General features: G+C 38.6%; 1 protein-coding gene across 1 annotated transcript in view; it reads right to left on the bottom strand.

The window, feature by feature from the left end:
• The window catches only part of PIKFYVE (phosphoinositide kinase, FYVE-type zinc finger containing), a 74,118-nt gene extending 48,906 nt beyond the window's left edge, over positions 1-25,212 (bottom strand). Inside the window, exons 1-12 of the mRNA XM_052663505.1 lie at positions 25,041-25,212; positions 23,308-23,457; positions 22,719-22,754; positions 19,759-19,877; positions 18,874-19,045; positions 14,836-15,043; positions 14,083-14,172; positions 6,308-6,446; positions 4,867-5,024; positions 2,567-2,678; positions 1,313-1,460; positions 595-762 (exon numbers count right to left, since the gene is read on the bottom strand). Coding sequence (XP_052519465.1) covers positions 595-762; positions 1,313-1,460; positions 2,567-2,678; positions 4,867-5,024; positions 6,308-6,446; positions 14,083-14,172; positions 14,836-15,043; positions 18,874-19,045; positions 19,759-19,877; positions 22,719-22,754; positions 23,308-23,457; positions 25,041-25,212 — 1,672 coding nt within the window. The remainder of the gene's footprint in view (positions 1-594; positions 763-1,312; positions 1,461-2,566; positions 2,679-4,866; positions 5,025-6,307; positions 6,447-14,082; positions 14,173-14,835; positions 15,044-18,873; positions 19,046-19,758; positions 19,878-22,718; positions 22,755-23,307; positions 23,458-25,040) is intronic.
• Positions 25,213-26,969: the final 1,757 nt, after the last annotated feature.

The following is a 26,969-nucleotide window of genomic DNA, read 5'->3' as shown; positions in this document are numbered from 1 at the left end:
TTTGAGTCAGTAGACTAAAACCTCAAATAGAACAGCTAAAAGAATGTTTTTTTGTATTAGAGAAGAAAACTTTTTTACAAATACAGCATGTATACAACAAGCATTTTAAGTAATAAAGATGCTTTGGAATGTGTGAATGTTTTTCGCCAGTCTAGTTCAAGCATCTGGAAAGGTTTAGTGAAACACTATGCTACTGGGTAACAGCATAAGCAAAGAGGCTTTAAAATATTAAATGAAAAAAGAGAAATGAATAGAGCAGAACATCCATGTTATAATGCAAAGAAATGCCACCTTGGAAGTTGCACATTATGCTAAGGGAAAAGTAGTCTGATGCTGTTCCCTTTAATAACTAAAAGCTTTAAGCTGGGTATGGTGGTACTAAGGGAGGAAACAAGAAATGAAAGGAACTGGAACCAACCAAAAAGAAAAAAAACATGTGGAGAAGAGGTGTGGGAAAAATGAGAAAGGGTGGACCAAAACCCACAGCAAATTCCCTCAGCCGCGGGGACAGAGGAAACAAGAAGGACAGGCCGGATGAGATCCACGGCCCAACTCCAGCCTGTGTTCAGATTCCAGGTGGTGACTCCCTCCTACCTTTTTGGTCAGCAGGGTGAGGGGGCACATGTGGGTACTTGGAGGGCTTCTTGATATGGAAGTTCACGTTGTCCAGCTCCACGTTCAGGCTGATGGAAGCGGCTGAGTCACTGTCCACTGTGGACTGGAAACTGCTGACTGATGTGCGCTTGCTAGGACTGGCAGAATCTTTTAGTGTTGGGGAGGGGAAAGAAATATAGGGAGAGGAGGGGAGTAAAAACGGGTTTCATCAGGGTATTGGAGGAAAGGAGAAAAATGTTTTTTTTTTTAATATACAAGCCCAATGTGCAATACCAAAATGGATACAGTATTTTCATGTATTGATACTTCTGTGTAGACTTAATAAAATTTGAACCAGTTAAATATAAAATGAATTTTTAAAATAAAGAAATATATTGGAGGTTCTGCAGAGAGAAGGCCTGATATCATAGCGAAGAGGTGAGAAAGTTGTCTACTGCAATATTATTAGCTCGGAGTTATTTTTAAGCTGCTGCAAACTAAAGACTACAGCGAAATCTGAAAATACCAGTGATTTAACAAATTGGTTTCTTAAGAAAATACTGTATCTAGGACAATGATTGCTATCAGATGTTCTTTACGTTTAGTTGAAGCCATAAAACTTAACAGTAGGATTGTTCCAACTAAATAAACAAAACACTGTATCATACATACACGTTAATGATTCATAAAAACTAAAACGTCAGAAAGTGAAACTCACTAGTCAAATTATCGTCACCTTCTTCAGCTATCTGCTCAGTGTCACTGTCATCAAACTTGATGTCTTTAAACCAGGATGGCTCAGAGTGTCCTTCCACGGAGTTCACCGAGTCACTGTCCGGAGAAGGGGTCTCGGAAAATTCTGTACTCTGAACGAGTCAAGACAGAATCCAAGCAATTGACTCACAATGGCAACAATGTTGAGGCTGTCACACTACAAATAAATTCCAGCCTAATATTTGTATAAGGCTAACCACTGAATATATTAAATAAGCAAATGAGTAGAAACTTTAAGTTGTAAGCCAGCATTATAACTGGCAATTCCACTCTTACAACTATAATATTCACGAATCAGCAGGCTAAAAGGCAGCATATTATGATCAAACATATTATACAGATTTTATAGTGTTTCATTTCTTTTATTCCTGAGAGTGAAGATGGCTTAGAATTTATCATAACCCTGTGCCAATGCTAGGACACAACCTGGAAAACTGTTAGATTTTCAGACATACCACCACCAGTCTTTGGGAGCATCCATCTTTTCTACCCAATCATTTTCCAACTTTAGTTCACAAAGGTGTTACAGGATATTATTTTATCAAGTTAATACAAACAAAAAGTTTATGTTAAAGTTTTTTAAAACTTCTAAGTATGTGATTTCCATGTTCCTAATCAAACTAAAGAAACAGAAAAGAAAAAGAATATTCACCATTTTATCAGTTATAGAATTTAATACTGCTATGGAGTCAAAATCTATTGTAACAGTAACATTAAATTTCTTAATGATTTTATTACATACACTTCCTCTTAATCCTAAAAAAACAGACATAATAAAATTAAAAACCACTGAGGGTAAATGACACTACAAAGTCAAGCTTAAGAAAAGCTGCTGCTGCTGCTACTGCTGCTGCTACTGCTGCTAAGTTGCTTCAGTCGTGTCCGACTCTGTGCGACCCCAGAGACGGCAGCCCACCAGGCTCCCCCGTCCCTGGGATTCTCCAGGCAAGAACACTGGAGTGGGTTCCCATTTCCTTCTCCAATGCAAGCTGTACAAACTGAAAAGTTTGGGATTTCAAAGGGTTTTTCATCACAACTACCAACCAAGTAAAAATGTTAGAGCTTTCCTCAAATGGCAGGGAAAACATACTAGAAAAGTGTATCATGGGGTAACTCAACTACTTTTTATTCCCAATGACAAGGAAGACTTGGTAATGAAGCTCTCTGTATTCTCATTAGCCGCACCACTGAACACTACCTGCAACGGCCTGTACAGCGCATACTCATCCCTGAAGAGCTGGTCGTGGTGACTGACGCAATCCAGCCAACGTCCATCCACCATTGCCTGTCCAATTGCTATAGCCTGGGCCCTGAATCAAGACCAGAGAAAACGAAAACTTTTAAGACAATAATTTTACAAGATGACACATAAACTAAATTTATTTTCTATTCTAATCAGAGTTGGAATTTCAAAAAGTCCTTGGATAGGTGAGGGATAAAACAAGAGAGATTTGAAGCTTAATTAAAAGATTTTCTCAAGTACCATAGTAAAGAAGAACCTACAGACAAGGCAGTCCCAACAAGACCTAATTTCAATTACACAAACATCAACAGGTATTCAAGGCAAGCATCATTAGTCCAGTTCAGTCACTCAGTCATGTCCAGCTCTTTGCGACTCCATGGACTGCAGCACGCTCGGCTTCCCTGTCCATCACCAACTCCCAGAGATTACTCTACTCATGTCCATAGAGTCAGTGATGCCATCCAACCATCTCATCCTCTGTCGTCCCCTTCTCCTGCCACCTTCAATCTTCCCCAGCATCAAGGTCTTTTTCAGTGAGTCAGTTCCTCACATCAGGTAGCCAAAGTATTGGAGTTCCAGCTTCAGCATCAGTCCTCCCAATGAAAACTCAGGACTGATTTCCTTTAGGATGGACTGGTTGGATCCCCTTGCTGTCCAAGGGACTCTCAAGAGTCTTCTCCAACACCACAGTTCAAAACCATCAATTCTTCGGCGCTCAGCTTTCTTTATAATTCAACTCTCACATCCATTGATCTTAGCTTTTCCAATGTTGAGTTTTAAGCCAGCTTTTTCACTCTCCTCTTACACCTTCTTCAAGAGGCACTTTAGCTCCTCTCTGCTTTCTGCCATAAGGGTGGTGCCATCTGCATATCTGAGGTTATTGATATTTCTCCCAGCAATCTTGATTCTAGCTTGTGCTTCATCCAGCCCAGCATTTCTCACAATAAGAAATATAACTCTACATATAAGTTAAATACGGTGATAATACACAGCCTTGACATACTCCTTTCCTGATGTGGAACCAGTCTGTTGTTCCATGTCCAGTTCTAACTATTGCTTCTTGACCTGCATACAGATTTCTCAGGAGGCAGGTCAGGTGGTCTGGTATTCCCATCTCTAAGAATTTTCCAGTTTGTTGTGACCTACACAGTCAAAAGCTTTGGCATAGTAAATAAAGCAGAAGTAGATGTTTTTCTGGAACTCTCTTGCTTTTTCAATGATCCAACAGATACTGGCAATTTGAGCTCTGGTTCCTCTGCCTTTTCTAAATCCAGCTTCAACAGTTCATGTACTGTTGAAGCCTGGCTTGAAGAATTTTGAGCATTACTTTGCTAGCATGTGCAATGAGTGCAATTGTGCAAGCATATCCCTGTACTTAGTAGAGGAGGATAAAAAAGACTGTTGAGAACAGTATGGCTCCTGTCCTCAAGGAGCTTACAGTCTCTGAGAAGACAATACCAAATATTATAGTTGTAGGTATAAAATGTATATATATACACACACATATATATACATGAAATAGACACTAACACATTGGATTTATATGGCATTTCACAATTTATCAAAAAATTTAGTCCATATTATTGCATTTCATTTTCACAGCTTCTTCACAGGATCTTATTTTCATATTTTTCTCATTGGAGCTGAGAGGTCAAGTCTCAAAGAGACTGAATAACTTCACAGAGGGCATAAAGTTAAAAAAAGACACAATCCAAACTGGAAGCCAGAGCTTCACTGTTTACAGCTGTTTTTTCTCTTCCACATACTTGTTTCTTCCTATGGGAGGAGGAGTAGCTACTCTAAACAAGCAGAAAAGCCAAGCAACACACCACCCTGAAAGGCAACAGGACCTGTCTGGTGCTTTCACACAAATGATTTGTGAGGCCGGCTAGCACACTCTAGATGTGGCTAATGGACCCAGTTTTGAAGACAGATCGAAAGTCCACATTAGGGAGCAGAAACAGGAGACTCCACTGTGGCCTTGGGTTCTAGCTCTATTCCCCAATCCTGCTTAACTGCAGAGCTCTGAGTTTTGGGAACTACTGCACATTTTTGCTTTTAATAAATAAGGTAAACTGGGACCCCCATTTGGCTCCTTACGTCTAATTACAACACAGAAGAGAGGAGGCGTTGAGTAACTAACACCCCAAACACCAAATGCAGAAATCAAACAGCATCCTACTCACAAAGAAAGCTGTTCCTTTTATGACGTGTCATTAAAAATAAATTTATAAATTTTTCTTAAGACCCATTACCTTGTAGCAATGTGTCCATTTCGGATTAACCAGTTGACTAACTCCTTTCCTACAATGCAATTGGGGTGTGTTCTCAGCCAGTAGCGGTGATCCTGAAACTCCATTCCACTACTGTGATGGCAAATTTTCTTCCATAGGTCTTTTAACTGAACACTGTCCTGAAATCACATTACGAGCAAGCAATTACACCTGAGAAAGATACTATACACTTTTCAGATTTCTTCCTGTGATTTTTAAACTCATGAAAGGAAACTCAATTCAGATTTCTTTGTCAGAGCTAACTTACATGATTTAATAGAAATAACACATGCATGGAGAATAATTTGTACTCAGCTCATCTAATTCCAAACAACTTTTTCTCTTAGGGAAAAACTATCCCAACTGATTTTTTTTTTCAATGAATGGCATATACTATCAGTCTCCTGATTATATGAGCAGAAAATTTCACATCCCTCTTTGGAGATAGAACGAATAAGAAGGGAACAATCATGTTACTCTAAGTAACTGTTTCTGTAGCTTTCACTTCATCAGATTCTCACCTATACCCAGCTTTCATCAGGGAATTACTCCCTGCTCAAGAACACTTCAACATTGCTCAGCATCTACAGTTTCTAATCCAAAACTTACAAAGACTGAATTCACCACCTTCCACCAAGTAGCCCCAAATAACTTTCCATTCTCATTGCCCACAGAATCAAACTTAACATCCCTCCAAACCTCTCCCAAATCATAAACTCTAATTCGGTCCATGGAAAATGCCAGGCTTATTCTCACCTCTATACCTTTCCCCACACTTTAAATAAGATTTTCTTCCTTCACTGCCCACCCAAATCCATTTGATCCTTCAAGGTCCAGTGCAAGCCTTTCAGTTTAAAGCCTTTCCTGACTTCTCTACTACTAGTGCTCTTCCTTTTTTTTTTAATAGTAAAGTATTACTTCTTTTACTATTACAGACCTGCTCATTGACCTCATTTTTACTTTCTGAATTATAAACCTGAGGAGTGAAACCATATCTTCCATTTCTTTGAGTCACTCTTATGATTGAACACCGTAGTTTACAGAGATAAATTTAATAAACTGATTACTACCAACTTAAACATATAATATTAAATGTCTAAAATGTATTCCACATGTATGTGAAACATATCCCAAAGTTTAAGCAGCAATCTGGGATATAACTCAAAGTTAAGCTCTAGAATTATAGAGGCACCTCAATTCTGATCTTTATAGTGGTCAAGAAAATATTAACGCAGCATATGAGCATGGGCTGCTTGACCAATTTCAGGTGAGCCTAATAAAAACTTGAGCAAACTAGTTTCTCTATTTAATTGATATGCTAACTGGCTATTTCAATTTCATTTGCCTTTAAAAAAAAAATCAGTGAGACGAAACATTCTTCATGCACAAAACTTGCAACGGGTCAAAGATACTGGACCGGTACCAGAAGAATTTTGCGTTCATCCTCAGTGGTTTCTGTCCGAACATACGTTCGGTTAGCCTGGGGACTGACAGACGTCTCATATGATGGTACCATTGGAGACCCAGATCGATCCAGTGACAGATTAGTAATGCTGGCTGATCTGGAAGTTGAAAACAGAAAGTGAAAACACAGTTGTAAATTCTTCATCAACAGAGAGAATTACAGTGAAAGTTCATTTTTAAATAAATGCTTACTTGCTAATGTTAGGGGCACTTTTAAAAGTAGTTATGATGGTTGTGTATGACATTATTACTGGGAAAGCTGGAAGAAGAGTATCCAGGAATTCTCTGCACTATTATTTTCAACTTCTATGTTAGTCTGTAATTATTTCAAGTTAAGTTTAAAAGGAAGTCATTATGAGAGGATTATAAGAAAAAATTATATTTGTAGTGCATATAGCAGTAATACCCCAAACAAAATAGGTACAAACTCTTCTTAAAATGATGAAAATTAGGGTGTTTTCTTTTTGAACTGATGAATATAAAGCATCAGTCCAAATGCAGCTATCTCTGCATTCCTACACATACCAAAAGGAATACTGTAATTTGTCCCATCTTTTAAAACACTATCTTGACTTTGCATTCCTCTGCTGCATTCCCCTGCTTCAGGACAACAAAAGTCATCTCCAATCCTTCTTTCACTCTCTCTAGAATCCTGAACAACCCACTGAAACTTCCTATACCAATATTTATTGTTCACAGTCAAGTTTTCACTCCTCATCTGACAGAGCAGCAGGATAACTCCCTCTTCTTTGAAATACTTTCTTCACTTGGCTACTAAGACAACCTACTCTGCTGGCTTCCTCTGACCTTATCACTCATCTCTCCCTCCCAGTCTCCTTTTCTGGTTCCTCTTCATTTCCCCAACCTTGGTCCTTGGTCCTTACTTCCTCACTTTCCACACTTACTCTCTTGATGTTCTCACACAGGTTCATAGTTTTAATATGATTCACATGATAACACCACCCAAGTTTATATCTCTGACTTGAATCCCTGTCCTGAACTCTATAGATTTATACATACAACTTTTTCATATCTCAGTTGGATGTCTAGAGGTATCTCAAATTCAACATGTCTAAAACTAAACTGTTCCTCCTTCTCTTCCCCATATCAATAAATGGCAACTCTGTCTTTTCAACTGCTCAGGCAGAAACAAGCAAGAATGTCCTCTCTTAGCATTTATTTTCAGAATCATACTGGGAGCATAAGCTAGTGCAATAAGAAAAGGTAATAAAGGACTACAGAATGGAAAAAAAGAATTAAAACTGTCTTTCTTCACAGATGACCATTTATGTAAAAATCTGAAAAGATCAACCAAAAGACTCCCAAAATTATAACAAGGTTGCAAGATGCAAGATTAATATACAAAAGTCAGTCACTTTCCTATACCAGCAATGAACAAATGAAATTAAAAATTAAAACACACTACCATTTACATCAGCATTCCCCAAAATGAAATACTCAAGTATAAATCTAAATATGTATAAGATCTGAAAGAAGAAAACTACAAAACTTTGATCAAAGATATCAAGGAACTAAGTTAATGGAGAGAAAGTCATTGTTCATGGATAATAAAACTCAATATTGTCATGATATTAGTATTTCTCAACCTGATCTAAGGATTCAATACAATCTCAGTCAAAATGCTAGTAAGCTGCTCTGTGGATAATGAAAAACTGATTCTAAGGTTTACGTGTTGGGCAAAAGGCCCAAAATAGCCAGCGTAATATGGAAGGAACAAACAGAGGAGTGACACATCCAGCTTACAGACAGACCATAAAGCTACAGCAACAAAGACAATGCGGTGTTAGTGAAAGAATAGCAAATACCATCAGTGGGACAAAATACAGAGCCCAGAAACAGATCCACATAACACAGTCACTAATCTCTGATGAAGGAACAAAGGCAGTTTAATGGAGCCAAGATAGTCTTTTCAAGAAATGCTGCTAGAACTGGACCTCCATATGCAAAAAAATATTAACCTAGACACAGACCTTTTTAGACCTAGACCATTCTAAAAAATTAACTCAAAATGAATCACAGATCTAAATGTAAAATGCAAAGCCAACTCCTGGAAAATAACATAGGAGAAAATCCAGATGGCCTTGCGTATTGAGATAACTTTTTAGATACAACACCAAAGCATCATCCATGAAAAAACTGATAGGCTAACTTGATTAAAATTAACAATGATGAGCATAAATATGTCTTTTATGCTCTGCAAAAGACAACATCAAGAATTAGAAGACAAGCCACAGACTGAGAAAAAACAACTGCAAAAAATTTCTTTGACAAAGGGCAGTTATCCAAAACATACAAAGAACTCCAAAAACTCAACAATAAGAAAACAACTCAATTAAAAAGCAGGGCAAAGACCTAGACAGACACCTCACCAAAGAAGGTATACAGACAGCAAGGATGGGAGCATATGAAAACATGTTCAGCATCACATGTCATAAGGGAATCGCACATTAGTCAGCATTATACACCTATCAGAATGGTCAAAATCCAGAATACAGATGACATCAAATACTGGCAAGGATAGGGAACAACACAACTCCCATTCATTGTTGGTACAGCTACTGTGGAAAGCAGTTTCTTACAAAACTAAACATACTCTTAACTGTAGGATCCAGTAATCACACTCCTTAGTATTTATCCAAATGAATGAAAAATACATCCACACTAAAACTTGCATATACATGTTTATAGAAACCTTATTCATCATTGCCAAAACATGGACGCAACCAAGATGTCCTTCAGCAGGTGAGTGGATGAATAAACTGTTGTAGTTCCAAACAATGGACTATTCTCCAATGCTAAGAAGAAATGAGCTATCAAGCCAAAAACAAAACCCACGGAAGAAACTAAAATGCATATTGCCAAGTGAAAGAAATCAATCTGAAAAGGCTATATACTATATGATTCCAACTATGTAACATTCTGGAAAAGGCAAAACTATGAAGACAGTAAAAAGATGTGTGGTTGCCATGGGTTGGGGGGAGTAAGGGATCAATAAGTAGAGCACAGAGGATTTTTTAAAACACTGAAACTATTCTGATTCTACTTCAGTGGTGAATGTATGTCATTACGTATTTGTTAAAACCCACAGAATATACAACACCAAGAACAAACTACAGACTTGAGTAAAAGTGATGTGTCACTGTACGTTCATCAACTTTAACAACGTATCACTCTAGTCTGGGATGTTTGTTTAAAATGCGGGACGTTGTGGGGAGGGGCTATATGGGAACTCTCTGCACTTTCCGATCAATTCTGCTCTGAACCTACACTGCTCTACAAAATGAAGTTTATACGCTTTTTTTAAAGTAAAAGATGATGATGTCTGCAACTTACTCTCAAACAGTCCAGGAAAAAAAAAAACGTAAATGGGCAAAATGTAAATTAGTGAATCTTAATGAAGAAAGTATGAAAACTTATTCCACTCTATTTCTTGCAACTCTTTTGCAAGTATGAAATTTTCTCAAAATAAATAAAAAATGAAGATCTACAACAGCTTCCCACTCACTTATTAAATACCAAAATCCTTACGATAAACAGTAACAGGTTTTACTCCTGGTACACAGGACTCCCAGTTACTCTCTGCCAGGCATGTTTCCTCTCAGGAACTGGCTATTCCCTGTCTGCTTGGTAAACTCTCTATAAAATGTCCGCATAGTTTACTCCCCCATATCCTCAAGTCTTTGCTCAAACATCACCCTCTCTGTGAGGTCTTCACTGAGCACAGAATTGAAAATTCCAACCTCCTCCCCATTCCTTACGCTTTTGTGTGCTTTAAACTTCTGTCTGATTCACTGCTGCTGCTGCTGCTGATGCTAAGTCGCATCAGTTGTGTCCAACTCTGTGCGACCCCATAGACGGCAGCCCACCAGGCTCCTCCATCCCTGGGATTCTCCAGGCAAGAATATTGGAGTGGGTTGCTACTTCCTTCTGCAGTGCATGAAAGTGAAAAGTGAAAGTGAAGTCGCTCAGTCGTGTCCGACCCTTCCTGACCACATGGACTGTAGCCCACCAGGCTCCTCCGTCCATGGGATTCTCCAGGCAAGAGTACTGGAGTGGGTTGCCATTGCCCCCTCCAGACATAAACCTGTTCCTGCATTATCCCATATTTACAGACTTCAACCTTACCCCAGGCCAGGTATCTCATAAACCTAAGCTCCTAGACATTAATAAAGTGTACAAAGCTAACTGAGGACAGTACCCTGTACAGAGTAGGCACTCTCATTTGGATGAAGCAATGCAAACTCATTCTTACTAGAAAGACAACTAGAATCACACTAGCAAATGAGGTGCACCTTTTGAGGGACAGCACATTAATAACTGTATTTACCGCTGTACTACAAATATCTACTTTGCAGGCACTTATTAAGTACTTGCTGAAAGAATAAACTGAATGTATGTTAAACCATGGTGAGTCAGATGCCTATTCCTTTGGGTTTACAACAACTTACTCACCAATTAACTTCGTAATAATTCAAAGTGTTTTCAGGGGGAGGTGTGGATGTTAGTAAAATTCTAGCAGGTTGAAAAGGAAATGAGCAGTTACAGAACAATTATAAGCAACTATTTCAAGGAATTTGGCTAAGAAAATATATTGAGAATATAGAAAACTATAGGCAAAACACAAAGGGGGTTTGTTTCTTTTTAATAGGTAAGACCTGAGTTTGTTTAAATGCATATGGTAAGGAGTCAGCAGAGAGAAGTGGAAGATAAGGAACATTAATAGGGTGACTAATAAGAATGATCTCTTTTCGTTTCCAAGGCAAACGATTCAATATCACGATAATCCAACTCTATGCCCCGACCAGTAATGCTAAAGAAGCTGAAGCTGAACGTTTCTATGAAGACCTACAATACCTTGTAGAACTAACACCCAAAAAAGATGTCCTTTTCATTATAGGGGGCTGGAATGCAAAATTAGGAAGTCAACAAACACCTGGAGTAACAGGCAAATTTGGCCTTGGAGTACAGAATGAAGCAGGGCAAAGGCTAATAGAGTTTTGCCAAGAAAACACACTGGTCATAACAAACGCTCTCTTCCAACACAAGAGAAGACTCTACACATGGACATCACCAGATGATCAACACCAAAATTATATTAATTATATTCTTTGCAGCCAAAGGAGAAGCTCTATACAGTCAGCAAAAAATAAGACCAGGAGCTGACTGTGGCTCAGATCATGAACTCCTTATTGCCAAATTCAGACTGAAATTGAAAAAAGTAGAAAAAACCACTAGACCATTCAGATATGACCTAAATCAAATCCCTTATGATCATACAGTGGAAGTGAGAAATAGATTTAAGGGACTAGATCTGATAGATAGAGTGCCTGATGAACTATGGAATGAGGTTTGTCACACTGCACAGGAGACAGGGATCAAGACCATCCCCATGGAAAAGAAATGCAAGAAAGCAAAATGGCTGTCTGAGGAGGCCTTACAAATAGCTGTGAAAAGAAGGGAAGTGAAAAGCAAAGGAGAAAAGGAAAGATACACCCATTTGAATGCAGAGTTCCAAAGGATAGCAAGGAAAGATAAGAAAGCCTTCCTCAGAGATCAATGCAAAGAAATAGAGGAAAACAACAGAATGGGAAAGACTAGAGATCTCTTCAAGAAAATCAGAGTTACCAAGGGAATATTTCATGCAAAGATGGGCTCAATAAAGGACAGAAATGGTAGGGACCTGACAGAAGCAGAAGATATTAAGAAGAGGTGGCAAGAATACACAGAAGAACTGTACAAAAAAGATCTTCACGACCCAGATAATCACGATGGTGTGATCACTCACCTAGAGCCAGACATCCTGGAATGTGAAGTCAAGTGGGCCTTAGGAAGCAACACTACGAACAAAGCTAGGGGAAGTGATGGAATTCCGGTTGAGCTATTTCAAATCCTGAAAGATGATGCTGTGAAAGTGCTGCACTCAATATGGCAGCAAATTTGGAAAACTCAGCAGTGGTCACAGGACTGAAAAAGGTCAGTTTTCATTCCAATCCCAAAGAAAGGCAATGCCAAAGAATGCTCAAACTACTGCACAATTGCACTCATCTCACATGCTAATAAAATAATGCTTAAAATTCTCCAAGCCAGGCTTCAGCAATACATGAACCGTGAACTTCCAGATGTTCAAGCTGGTTTTAGAAAAGGCAGAAGAACCAGAGATCAAATTGCCTACATCCACTGGAACACTGAAAAAGCAAGAGAGTTCCAGAGAAACATCTATTTCTGCTCTATTGACTATGCCAAAGCCTTTGACTGTGTAGAGCACAATAAACTGTGGGAAATTCTGGAAGCGATGGGAATACCAGACCACCTGACCTGCCTCTTAAGAAACCTGTATGCAGGTCAGGAAGCAACAGCTGGAATTGGACATGGAACAACAGACTGGTTCCAAATAGGAAAAAGAGTATGTCAAGGCTGTATATTGTCACCCTGCTTATTTAACTTACATGCAGAGTACATCATTAGAAACACTGGGCTGGAGGAAGCACAAGCTGGAATCAAGATTGCCAGGAGAAATATCAATAACCTCAGATATGCAGATGACACCACTCTTATGGCAGAAAGTGAAGAGGAACTAAAGAGCCTCTTGATGAAATTGAAAGAGGAGAGTAAAAACGTTGGCTTAAAGCTCAACGTTTAGAAAACTAAGATCACGGCATCCAGTCCCATTATTTCATGGCAAACAGATGTGGGAACAGTGGAAACAGTGGCTGACTTTATTTTTCTTGGCTCCAAAATCACTGCAAATGGTGACTGCAGCCATGAAATTAAAAGACACTTAACTCCTTGGAAGGAAAGTTATGACCAACCTAGTCAGCATATTAAAAAGCAGAGACATTACTTTGTCAACAAAGGTCCGTCTAATCAAGGCTATAGTTTTTCCAGTGGACATGTATGGATGTGAGAGTTGGACTGTGAAGAAAGCTGAGCACCGAAGAACTGATGCTTTTGAACTGTGGTATTGGAGAAGACTCTTGAGAGTCCCTTGGACTGCAAGGAGATCCAACCAGTGCATTCTGAAGGAGACCAACCCTGGGATTTCTTTGGAAGGAATGATGCTAAAGCTGAAACTCCAGTACTCTGGCCACCTCATGTGAAGAGTCGACTCATTTGAAAAGACTTTGATGCTGGGAGGGATTAGGGGCAGAAGGGGACGACAGAGGATGAGATGGCTGGATGGCATCACCGACTCGATGGACATGGGTTTGGGTAGACTCCGGGAGTTGGTGATGGACAGGGAGGCCTGGCATGCTGCAGTTCATGGGGTCGCAAAGAGTCCGACATGACTGAGCGACTGAACTGAACTAAATAAGGAAGAATAAGGGATGACAAGCAGAATACAAATGGAGAAGCAAGGTGAAGAGGAAAGAATGAGCTCCAAACGTAATCAAGTTGGTAACTGATGCTAAGAGTTGAGTCGTCCACTTTTGTCATCTCCCCTTTTTGCTCTGTAGCTGAAAGTGAAGTCATTTGCTAATAAGTCAGAAGAAAGTAGGGTTGAAGACAGCAGAAAAGAGTAGAAAAGGGCCACTGTGAGAACGCAAGTGACAGCCGACTAGCTAAAAGGAAACAAAAGTGTAATTCGGCTTTTAGAGCTAAGGAAATGTACAAAAATCAATCCTATCCATTTTGTGTTTGTTCTTCTCAATACTGTAAAAAAGAAAAAACAGGCATAACAGGCACAGAACACAGCGTTTTCATTTGGCAGTTCACCTATTTCGAGCAGGAGATTTCCCAGCATCCTCTTGAACAGATACAAGTCTTGTTGAAAGAGCAGTGTTTGAGGAGTCTGGATGAATTAAACTAGAAAGAAAATAGGAATATACTGAGATGATTTGAGTGTTACAGGCAAACCCAATTTCAATAGAGTGCTATAACATTTAAAAGCAGGTTGTTTTCTGCAATAATGAGCTTATGGGTCATTCTTTTCTTCTTTCAGCTGAGGTAGAAATAGGATAAATTTTGTCTTCGGGATAACACCACCAAAAGATCAATAAAGGAAGTTTATTAAGTGAGGGTGTATGTGTGAGAATGTGTGTGTGTGTGTGCGGATGTGTATGTGCGCATGCGTGCGTGCTCAGTCATGTCTGACTCTTTGAGACCCTACAGACTACAGCCCACCAGGCTCCTCTGTCCATGAAATTTTCCAGGCAAAAATACTGGAGTGGGTTGCCATTTCCTCTTGAAGGGGATTTTCCCAACCCAAGGATCAAACCCACATTTCCTGCATCTCCTGCATTGCAAGCAGATGTATTCTTTGCCGCTGAGCCACAGGGAAGCCCTAGTTATTAAGTATAACAGGTGGCAATAAAACAATAAAATTGGCTGAATGAGCGACTTATAGAACTCTTCACATCACATATACAAAACGGAAGTGCTTTGGGGTAGAAATCCTGAGTTCAAATATTTTATTCTTAGTCCCCATAACTAAGTGCAATAGAACTGCAGATACATAAGTGACTGTACCTTTGCCAGGCAAAATCATCCTCTAAAAATATGTTGCGGCTGGCTTTTCTACTCCCCACAGGTGTACGGGGTTCACTCGGATCAAGTACAGACACAGAGGAAGCAGAGTCTGAAAGAGCATTCAAGTCTTCACCAATGGAATTACTATCTGTGGAATGAGCATAACTTAAGGCTATTTTTCTACAGTATGTACAGGCTCGGAGGTCCCCTAGGAGGAGGAAAAAAAAAAAAGAAGAAGAAAACTTATTAGACGATAACTAACATGTCTACTTATCAGAACTATTAAACCCTTGGCTTAATAGTTAATCTAATAACAGGGAACCATCTTCAAGTAAAGACTACCAAACAAGACCTTTTTTTAAAAGTGAAGTAACTTTGTTAGCTCCGTTATATATTTTAAAACCAAAGGGGGTGGGAGGGAGGTTTAAGAGAGAGGGGATATATGTCTACATATAACTGATTCACTTCAATGTACAGTAGGAACTAATATAACATTCTAAACCAACTGTACTCCAATTAAAAAATGAAAGAAAAGCAACAAGAAGAGCAAATATGTGGGTAAATAAGCATTTACCATATAAAATAATGAAAAAATTTTTAAATAAAAACCAAAATTATGATAAATCCATCCAGCTACCCAAATTACTGCAAATATTTATAACAACTTAAGAAAATATGATTCAATGTACTAGAAAACTCTGCTAAAAGAGTATTTCTCAAGGTTCCAGAAGTAAAGTAAAGGAATCTATGAAAGACAGGAGGTTCAGGGGAAAAAATTTTAGTTGAATACATAAACCAACACAAATAGAAGGAACACTTTTTACCTCAGTAACAAGGAAGGAGGAAAATGTTATTTAGTTCTTTATGTGAAGTCATAAGGATTGACCTCCACAAGGGGGCACAGTTTCAAAAACTGTTTAAAAACAAACAAAACTGGCTTACAAACGATAAGAAATATGGATGGGAAATTCTCATGGTAAAAGTTAGGATGCAAATGAAATATTGTTGGGAAGACAATAAGGTTATTTAATAATTTTAAGTGGTTTTTTTTTTTTTCCTGGAAGCAGTCCTACCCAAATATAAGTTTCATTTCTACCCTGTTCTTCTGTAACAATTTTTTGTGTGATTCTATAACATTTTAGCATACTAAAAAAGGAGATAAGATAATTAAACTTTACTAATAACATGTTACATAGCAATTCTACCTTCTTTTTACCATTAACATTAGACAACTGAAGTGACATGGAACAAAAGACTTCTAGAAGTCAACTGTACTGGGTTTTTACCATAATTACTACAAAGGGCAATATATGTCTTATTTTTTATTTTAAGACAACTATTTTATAGTACTCCATTTTATTAAATTATGCATGTATTTTAAGCAAAATTAAATATCACTTATTGGGTTACTCATTTCTAACACAATTCAGACGAATCTAAAGAAAAATGTCTCCAATCATGAACCACCACCAACCCCAAACCTCTTCCCCCCACCAAAAAAAACTGAACTCTAGCCCAGGATAAACGAGAGTGGAGGACATACCACCACTAGCTGACCAAGGTTGCATTTCAGAAAAGAGATAAAATTACTTCCTGCAGAAAAGTATTTAAGTTGCCACAACAAAGGCTTGGTTCTTACACTGTAAAGAAAATCTCCCTTAATCAGTCAGCTATTACAATGAAAATGATCAGGTAAATTAAGGGAGCCAAGCTTGACCAGAAAAGTTTTCATTTCATGGAGAATCCTCACCAGCAAGGGCCTATAGAGCAGTAAAAAAAAAAAAAAATTACATGAGGTGGTGAAAAGGCTGACAAGACACAGCCCCTCAGTTCATTGGAGACAAGACACATACAATTCAAAAGCTGTAAGGCGGACACAAAGACAACACTGCTACTACCATTAACAATAATAACATCCACTGATCTGTTTCTAGGTGCCTAAGTATTCTAGGTATTCAGGGCCACAATATATGTTTGTGTTCAGAATCTATCATCCCAACTGCAAAGGTCAACTTTATGTGTCAAGTTGCCAAGACTGATGAGTCAGTCCAGTAACAGTCCAGTTGCTGCTGTGAAGGTTTTTCTTTTTAAGATGTGATTCACATTTACAATCTGTGACTTTAAGTAGATTACCCTCCATAATGTGGATGCATCTCATCCAATAATTTGAAGGCCTGCAGAATGCTCTAAAGGAAGGGATCCAAAGGCTTAGAGAGTCTGCTAAGAGCAGATTTACCAGGTAAGATCTGCTCACTTATCCCAGGAGGACCCAGGGCACATACCTTTCACCATGACTATGAGAAAAAAAGATCTGTGAGGGGAGCACCAGCATCCCCTGTAGAGTTTTGTAGTCACCTCTCTCTGTAGGAATTATCGTGGAACTGTTGGTGCTGCACTGGAAAACCTAAATGCACTGGGACCACTGGATCCCAGGTTGGCAGGGGCAGAGTGGAGGCATTTAATCTCAAAAGACAAGGTTAGCGCTTTGACAGAGTCAAAGCGGTAACGAGAATAGTATAACACATATAGAGATCTGTGACACCTCTGACCGTGGTGTTCCTAAAGCAAACGGGCAGTCTTCTAAATCCTTACTGGATTTGTATAAGAAAAAGCATTCTAGATCAAGACAACAAAAGTCTATCTTGAATCAAAATGAGTCATGACCCCTCAACAAATTCTCAGGCCCAGAGTTCTTTGAATGGACGCTGGGTCACCTTGAGGTAGGAATCCACTACACTGCCAAAAAATATATACTGTTAATCTTCCTACGAGGTCTCCTCTGAGGACCGATAGCCTTTTACCAGAGTGACCATGCCTTGAGAAAAAGGTAATAATCAAACTTCTCAGGGATTACTGGACTTTGGCTCTGAACTAACATTAATACCAAGAACCCAAAACGTTACTATGATTTCAAGTCAGCAGGGGCTAACAGAGGTCATGATCAATAGAGTTTCAGCTCAGGTCCATCTTACAGTGGGTTCAACAGGTCAGCAAAGCCAGTAGTAGTTATATCTCAGTTCTAAAATATGTAACTGGAATAGACATTCTCAGCAAATGGCGAAACCCCTACATCTGTTCCCTGACCTATGGAGTAAGGGCAATTATGGTAGTTCTGGCCTCCAGACAACAAATTTCTGTTTATTCTAAGCCACTCGGTTTGTGGTATTTTGTTAAGAGAGCCCTAGGCAACTGAGGTATCAACCACATTAAAAAGACAAGATTTTACCCAAAGAGTAATGGGAGCTCTGAAAGGGTATTAGGCAGGGGAAATACCCTGACATGATCAAACTAGCATTTAACAGGACACTGACTAAAGTATGAAAAAACAATCTGAGGTAGGGAAAAATTAAAGGTAAAAAAAACTTTAAAAGGCTGTAGCCATAATTTGGATGAAAGATAACTGGGGTCTGAACTCTGAAGCAGTTTAGGTTTAAAAAGAAATTTTCAGTGAATAAGGCCACAGGGAAGATTTATATGATAATAAAAATAACATGAGAGAGATACTGAGAATGTTCTCTTTTTGGTAACTTCTGCACACCTTCCACTCCCTAATCACTACACACACCATTGCTTAGTTTTCTTCTGCTTCAATAAATAATTTTAAATTTCTATATTACTAAAGTTCAGGAAAGAATATGAGTAAATGTAATTTGCTAGAGCACAGTGTTAAGGAATATATATCTGTATATACTTTGTATATATAAAATACAAAATTTGTATTTTGTAAAATAAAAACTCTCACGGTAACATAAACCACTCTAACCATCCTGCTTAATAAACATGAATGGTGCCGTGGATTTTCCGCTACCACCTATGATACACTGTCTTTTACTCTTGTTATTTATGAACATCTCCATCTACTTCATTACTTGACTACAAAGTCCTTTAAAGCAAAGTCGTGTCTCCCTCATGTTTGTTCTCCCCGTGTCTCATACATAAAGTCCAAAATAAAAAATGACTTAACATGGGTCCCCTATTGCAACTATTTTATTGCCACGACCTTTAAAAACTGTAGAATTGTTAATGAAGCTCATTTACCTGTATAACCCATAAATTTTCCAGGGATTTCTTGATTGCAGCAACGACTGCAGAAAATCTGCCCACACAGTCGGCAGTGGTGTCTACGCCTAAAAGTGGTAAATTTCTCATTACAGTCATAGCACTCTTTACACTGGCTATCTGGCATCCAGTATTGCTTCAGGTCACTATCCTGCAACAATAAAAATGCGTGAAGGCATCTTGAAAATACTGATTTATCAAAATGCAAAGGCAAATACAATGCTAGTCAAAATCCTAGAAAATTTATTTTGCAGAAATTAACAAGCTATTTGTAAAATTCACATGAGAATGCAAAAGTTCAAGAGAACCAACCAAGGCAATCTTAAAGAAGAATAAGCTGAAAGACTATAATGTCTGTCAAGATTTATTCTAAACCGACATTAATTTTAGATACAGTATAAGGAAAAATGGAGCTGTGGAAGAAAGAAAAGAGCCCTGGCACACCCTCTAAATATATGTAGACTTATGACAAGGTCTGTAATGCAATCAGTGAAGGATGGTCTTTAAAAAAAGAAAATGGTACTGGGTCCAAGTGGACATCAATGGGGAAAAAAATGAATCTTGATCCATATACCTTCATATCAATAATAAAGCTTCTCGAAGAAACCATGGAAGATAGTTTCCCATGGTTCATTTTTCACCGTCCCTGGTTTAGAAAAAGACTTTCTAAATAGAGCACAGAAAGTACAACCCATAAAAAGAAAAAGTTTTGATAAATTAAAATAAGGAACTTATGAGTAAAAATCTGCTGTCCACAGTTGGAGTAAGCATTAACTGAACTTTCTTTCAAGTGGTATTGTAGAGCACTGCATGATCCCCATATAAGTGCTTAGTAAGTAATCTCCTAAAGAATCTAGACAATACCTGGCTCTTCCCCTCCATGATTTCCTTGAGGCGTTTTAATACTGTGCTGAGGCTTCGGAGTTGAACAGCTGTGCGAGGGTCATGACCTCCAAAAGTAGGTTCTGCCTTCCTTCTGGTGTCTGAGTTAGGATTACAAGACAAAAAACTACTTTAATAGTATCAGTGCAAAGTGCTTCTTACTTTTAGCATATACTTACATTCGCCAGCCAGTGACACAGACTGAGAGTTAAAACTAGTCTTTATAAGGGTAAGAGGCTGTTGAAAGTATAAAACACTGCTTCACAAGCAAATGAGGACTGAGACAGCACCATTTGAGACCACTGATGATTTTGAGGCCTGGATGGGAGCATCACTTAAATGGCACAAAACTCATTAGTGATTTCTTGGGCCCTTCAGTCCCAAGTCAGAATAAATTTCCACTAGAACTTTAGCAGTAGGAAAAGCAATGCCAGTGAGTTATCCTAGCCTAGTCTCCACAGTCATCAGGTCAGCAACAGGGCTGAACAGTTCGGCTAGGCCTACAGATCACAAAACCAAAGGCTTGTGTTACAGATCATAAGGAAAGAATTTAATAGCCAACCTCAGAGTCTGACAGACTTCAGAACACCCAGGATGGTAATTTATGCACAGACTTCCCTTCACCAATGTCCAAGAAGACTTCTTTTTACCAAAGAACTGCTAGAGCTCCAACCCTACCCTTCCCTGCCACCTCCCCTCCCCTATAGCTCCAAACAAGAAGGAATCACTTGCTCTTGAAACAGCAATACTGAAGCCAGTCCTATCAATAAAAAAACAGGCCTACATTCCAGTTTTGTGGCCAGAATGGGCTATGCCCACCAAAGCTATCATGTTATTTCCTTATTTTAGAGCAAGATTACAACTAAGGTTTCTACCTATCCCTGGCTCCAGCAGTTTTTAAACCTAAGGATGAAGTAGAGTTGGCCTGACAAAATGGATGAACACCGCTATTAGCTTAATCTCATTAACCTCATAACCTATGGCAAGGCCCTCTCTAAATCCTTCCCAAACTCACTATTTGCTACATTTGCTTTAGATGTTCTTTGTTTTGGATGAGTGGCAAAGAAAAGACTACAAACAAATGAGAAGTTAATATTTAAATCTAAACTGATGAAGAACTTCCATCGATATTAATTATAGTGAAGTGAAGTCGCTCAGTCGTGTCCAACTCTTTGCGACCCCATGGACACCAGGCTCCTCCGTCCCCATGGGATTTTCTAGGCAAGAGTACTGGAGTGGGTTGCCGTTTCCTTCTCCATATATTAATTATGGAAATATATTATTTATATGGCACTTACGTTACAAAACTGAAAACTTTATCTTTCTATAAACAATACCTTAATCTCAGCAGATATGTTATTACTACAATAAAAATGTACACGTGTTAGAACGACAAAACTGTTCTTGAGGCTTTGCGATAAACCAACTCTCCATGATTTATGAACTGCAAAAGGAGAGACAGATGAAGCTGTCAGAACAGTAAAGCTGTGGTCCCATGCACAGGAAATAATTAGCTGCCAAGCCCCTTGCATATAGCCACTTAGGAGTATAAGAGAATACAAACAGCATCATCCACTGAAAAAGCAGGAGCAAGGCTATTCCCAGAAACAACAGATGATGGCTTCAACGTGGATGAGGATGAAAGAAAAAGGAGAGAAAATCTGGTTCAGCACTCTGCCCTCAAGTAATCATCTCAGCTACTTCTCTTGTAAAATGAATATTCTTAATAGAAAATCAAATGACTTCCCAGGGTCACAGAGCTGGTAAATTGTGGAATCACATTATTTTAATAGGAAAAGGAACTAGACTGGTCAAACAGTCCCAGGCTCATCAAACTCAAATGCCTCAAGCTGCTAAGGAAGAATCAAAGAAGCAAGAGGACTGAGAAAAGACTGTAAGGAATGCAGCAAACTAGATATTACAAGTTCCACCTAGCAACATTTAAATGCAAGCTTATCAAAATAACAAGACAAGGTTTGGTAAGCTGTCAGTTTGTAACCCCTAAAAGACTAGATTCTAGTCTAACTCCTTAATTTTATAAACGAAGAAATCCTATGCTTAATTCAATACAGGATATAGTCAAAAGAGTACCCTTAACAAAAATAGGAGTGACACTCTGGACCGGGTTCAAGAGCTAAGGAGTTTTAGGTTCAAAGTCAGCTTGGGATGGTCTCTTCCTTCCATCCACCTGGAGTAAGGAACTTACTTCTCCCTCTCCCCCTTCCTTCCTTCTGATTCTTCCTACCAAACAGCTGACACAACCCAGGCTAGGGCCCTCTGCCCTGGGAAACCTGCAGAGGTGATGCAGGCAAGCTCTGCTCCAGTCCTCTGGGAAAAGCTCTCCTTCTGCTCGGCTTCGCCGCCTCCTCTGACCTACTGGTAGCAGGTTCTGAGACAAGTCCCAACTAGCCATTAATAAAATATGCTTCTGCCGACCACCATTACCTGTGCCTGCCTACTTGTCATTCCAAGACCCTGGGGGGAAGACTGGCCAGACGAGACAAGAGCTGACGTTCGCAGACACCTGATTTTCAATGCTGTACCCCTTTCCCTCTCTTACGCCACCTCTCATTGCCCTTCCCCTACCACCTTGAGTCAGGCAAACCACTGCATTGAGTTGAATAATCTAACAGAAATAAAACATACAACAATTCACTTTAGCTAGTCTCTTGATGCAGGCACTGATCCCAGGCTGTACTCAACAGAAGAGCAAGAAAATGAAGGAGATGACGGCATAGCAGAACAGGATGGAGAACAGACAGGGGAGAGGAGCTCAGTTTATCCAGCCACACTGACAGTTTGCACCCCGACAAGGACAGAAAGCCAAGAGCAAGTGGCAGCCCACTGATGGAGCTGAGAGACTTCTGCAACCAGAGGCATGCACATCACATTACACTGGCCACCCCAAGAACAGATGTGGCAGTCACAAGGTTCAGACTAACCTGAGTTCTCCTGGGGGTGTTGCAAACTGTCCTCTGCTGAAACCCAAGCAAGTAATTAATCAAAAAAAAAAAACAGTCAAGAGATCTCTGCCTTGCCCAAATTAAAGTTCAGTGAAATCAGATCTCTGCCTTGACCAAATTAAAGTTCAGTGAAATGTTTAAGAACTCTTGTTTGCTAGTCACTTCAGTCATGTCCAACTCCTTGCAACCCTATGGACTGTAGCCCACCAGGATTCCCTGGAGATCCCTCTGTTGCTGGGATTCTCCAGGCAAGAATACTGGAGTGAGTTGCCATGCCCTCCCAACCCAGGCATCTACCCCATATTTCTTATGTCTCCTACATTGGTAGGCAGGTTCTTTACCATTAGCACCACTTGGAAAGCCCAAATTAAAGTTTAATGAAATGTTTTAAGGACTTCTGTTTAGGTATCAACAAATTATTTCACTATCCAGGTAAGTTTCACTAATTCTCAACAGTACCTGACTATTCCAAATAGCAAAAAAGTTAAGTCAATAAACAACCTGGGAAACACAATGACTGCGAAAAGTCTAATACTCAGAGAGGAATGAAATGCGAACAGTATCATACCTAACACTGAAGATCGACGCTGGAACTCCTCATTAAGCCGCTTTTTATAAGGTGTAGGCGATCTCACAGATTGTGTCCTTGAAGGGAGCTGAGGGCTGGTCCAACTTCCACTCAGAGACTGTTGCTCTCCCTGGCCCCCTTCTCCTCTCTCTGTAGCAAAGGAAAACTTGGAATTATTGGAAAAACTAAGACTCAAGAGCTCAGCAAAGAAAAGGAAATAGATGAGATTTTTCAGGAAAAAATGTATACTTGTATCACATACTAAGTAAAAGAGTTAAAAAAAAAATTCAAAACAGGTGGCAAAATTATAGGCCAATAATTACATCCTTGGTATATGTGACCTTCAGTGGGTTTTACTTTTCACTAGAAATTTCTTGAGCATGTTAATGGAAATAGACTGCAAGCTCCACATGAAGGCTGGGATCTTTTGTTATTCTATTTCATTTATGGGATAGATTCCCTGGTGGCTCAGACAGTAAAGCATCTGCCTACAATGCGGGAGACCGGGGTTCGATCCCTGAGTCGGGAAGATCCCCTGGAGAAGGAAATGGCACCCCACTCCAGTATCCTTGCCTGGAAAATCCCATGGATGGAGGAGCCTGGTGGGCTACAGCCCATGGGGTCGCACAGAGTCGGACACAACTGAGTGACTTCACTTCACTCTCCTTGATTATTAACATAGTGCCCAGTGGAGAGCAGGTGTTCAATAAACATTTGCTTAATAAAAAGACTACTGTAAATGTAATGTATTCTAGACAGGATCCTGGAACACAAAAAGGACATTAGGTAGAAACTGGAGAAAAATGAATAAAATACATACTTTAGTTCGTAATATTTTGTCAATAATGGCTCACTGATTATAATAAATGTACTCTACCAATGTAAGATGTTAGTAACAGGGAAAAGAGGGTGTAGGGATATATGAGAACTTTCTGTATTATTTTCCTAATTTATACATAAATTCAGAATTATTCAAAATAAGACTGTTGAGGTTTCTTTAAAAAAAAAAAGAAAAAGATTACTGTTTTCAAAATGATGGGACTAATGGGAGGTTTCACAGAGCTTTAAACATGCCTGCTAATAAAAGTCAGTTAACACTATTAAAATTTCCACTGAGTTAAACTATTATCCCATAAATCCCTTTCAACGAGAGGGATTACTTTCCAACACATTTCAAACAATATTGTCAAATATAAAGCAAAAGATGTAGACCATGTTTTTTAACTCTTCTAATGAGTAAAAAAATATTACTTAAAAAGAGCTCATTTTAAAAACACATTTTCATTTGATATCATTAAATGTATTAAACAAATTAACAAGAAGCCTGCTGACAGCTTTTAATTTTTGAAAAATATGAACCCTTCCTCCCATGTGCTCATTTTTTAGTTTCACTGCTTTCATTAAAATCTTTCGGCTATTAACCTCTAAAAGAGCAAAGTCCATCCTATGGACTTAAGAATACAGATATATTAACAAAGGAAAAAAAATGATGATGCTAACTTTAACCTCGTTTTAACATTTAGTTTTCAATTCCAACTTTCCATTCCAATAATTACTAAGATTAAGGAGAAAATTCTAGCTTTCTTTTCTTATGCAATTAAACCCAAGGACCTATGATGAAGGCTATTTCCTAGTTAATATTCACTTTCTTGTAAAGACACAGCATGAAAGTTGAACAAGAGAATTTCAGAGAATCAAGATGGCAGGATGTCTGATCTTTAACAGGTCTTTACCTTTGTTAAATCGAAAGAGATTGACAAAAGAACTATACGCTGATTTAAAAGGAGGCTCGTCCTGATCAGGAGTCAGAGGTTTAAAGTGTGTGAGATGAGAAGGACTGGTAGGAGACCGAGGCAAGTCATTAGCGGAGTCCAATGTTGGGGAAGTCTTATCATCTGTGGCCATTTCATGAGTCTAATAAACAAAAGAAATAAGCAAAAGTAAGTTCCTCAGGAAGCCCAAACAGCACCCAAATGTCTAGAAATCTGACTTCAAAAGCTCACACCTAAGAAAACCAGAGTACTTAAGTCTACTTCAGCATACGTTCCAAATCAATACTGGAAAACACTGCAGTCTAGATGATAAGGAAGAGTTTCAATTATCTAAAACTAGGAACATTTACAGTCAATCTCATTTTCAAAATTAATATATTTTTAGGTATTTGTATTTTATGTATATGTATTTGTAGTTTCAAATACCCAAAAAAAAAAACCAAAAGTATTAAAAATTTGAAGGCAAGGAAAAAATGTGAACAGGCAAAAAGGAAAAAAAGATTTTTCACTTTATTTATATGTTTTTCATTTTAAGATTTTTTTTTCTTGAAAAAGAAACAGCTCTTTAAAGTTGGGGGGGGTAAACTTGTTTTACAAAAGCATACAAATTCTTTAAAGTTTTATTTTACTTATTCCCATGTTTGCTTTTTAAAAAAGTATTAAAAAATAAATACTTCCAAGAACAGGAAATAAAAGTCATTCCTTAATGACATTTCTATATAACCTCAAAAGTTACCTCAAACTATGTCTCATCAGCTATGAGAACGATCTAAACCAACAAAGCTGATCCCCATTACATGTCCTCGTAGGTACAGAAGCCTGGTTTTTCTCCTTAAGTCTAAACTCATATAGGCATTAAAATGAAGATCTTAAAGTGCTTTTTTTTCCCTAAATAACCAAAACTCATAATTCAACCAAAGGACTATTACCTACATCCTCAGATGCAGGTAACAGAAAAGCACAGATATCTATTTTCTGCCATATTGATTAACACTTCAAATAAAACAGAAGACCATGAACTATGCATAACTCATAAAATGCTATAGCGTGTAATCTTATATTTACAAGGACACTACACTCTTATAAAAAGCTCTTCACTTTCAAAATCCTACCTACCATCTCATTTCATTTCTATAAATGCCTGGAACACAGAACTGGCCTTATTACTACATTTCACCTCTGAGGCAACCAATGTACACTGACCCCAAAACAACTTTCTTGAGGGTCACATAAGCTCTTCAGTGGTCCAACTATAACTAGACGCCAAGTTTCACTCCAGAAATACTTTTTCCCCCCAAAAGGGCAGCATTTTTTATCTAGTTATTTCCTCTTTTAATGAAAGAGGTATTTCAAGTTTGTAATGGTTTTGGAGGCATACACTCTCGGTTTCAAATTTTGACTATGAAATTTCTTAGCTGAATAAACCCACCTAAGAGCCTTGTAAGATATATATTACCATCCTCATTTTACATAGTGGAAACTGAGGCACAGTGTGACTAAGTGGGATAGTGTATATGAAGCACTTTTAGCAGAGTACTTGCCCATAAAAGGCACAGAATTAGTCTTTAGAGCAAAATTATTTTGTAGCTCTTCACAGACTTTCAATTCTGTTCTATTTGAATTCTAACTGTTAAGGATGTTGCCTGATTAATAATTTAATTGTTCATTAAACAAAACAAAAATAAAACCACTAACAAAAAGAATTTTGGCACCATTTACTGGAAAGGGGTGGGGGGAAGAAAAAGAGGAAGGGACTGGAGGAGAAGAGAAGGAAGGAAGGAAAGGACACGTCCTTCTAAAGTGTCCTGATAACCCACACTCCCACAGAAAGGGTTGGGAAATTAGCTGATGACTGACTGACCAAGCATAAACTCAAAAAAGTAAAAAGAG

The sequence above is a fragment of the Budorcas taxicolor genome, chromosome 2, assembly GCF_023091745.1.
Source record: "Budorcas taxicolor isolate Tak-1 chromosome 2, Takin1.1, whole genome shotgun sequence".
Lineage (NCBI taxonomy): Eukaryota > Metazoa > Chordata > Mammalia > Artiodactyla > Bovidae > Budorcas > Budorcas taxicolor.
The sequence above is the reverse complement of the archived record's forward strand: the minus strand, read 5'-3'. Positions and strand labels throughout refer to the sequence as shown.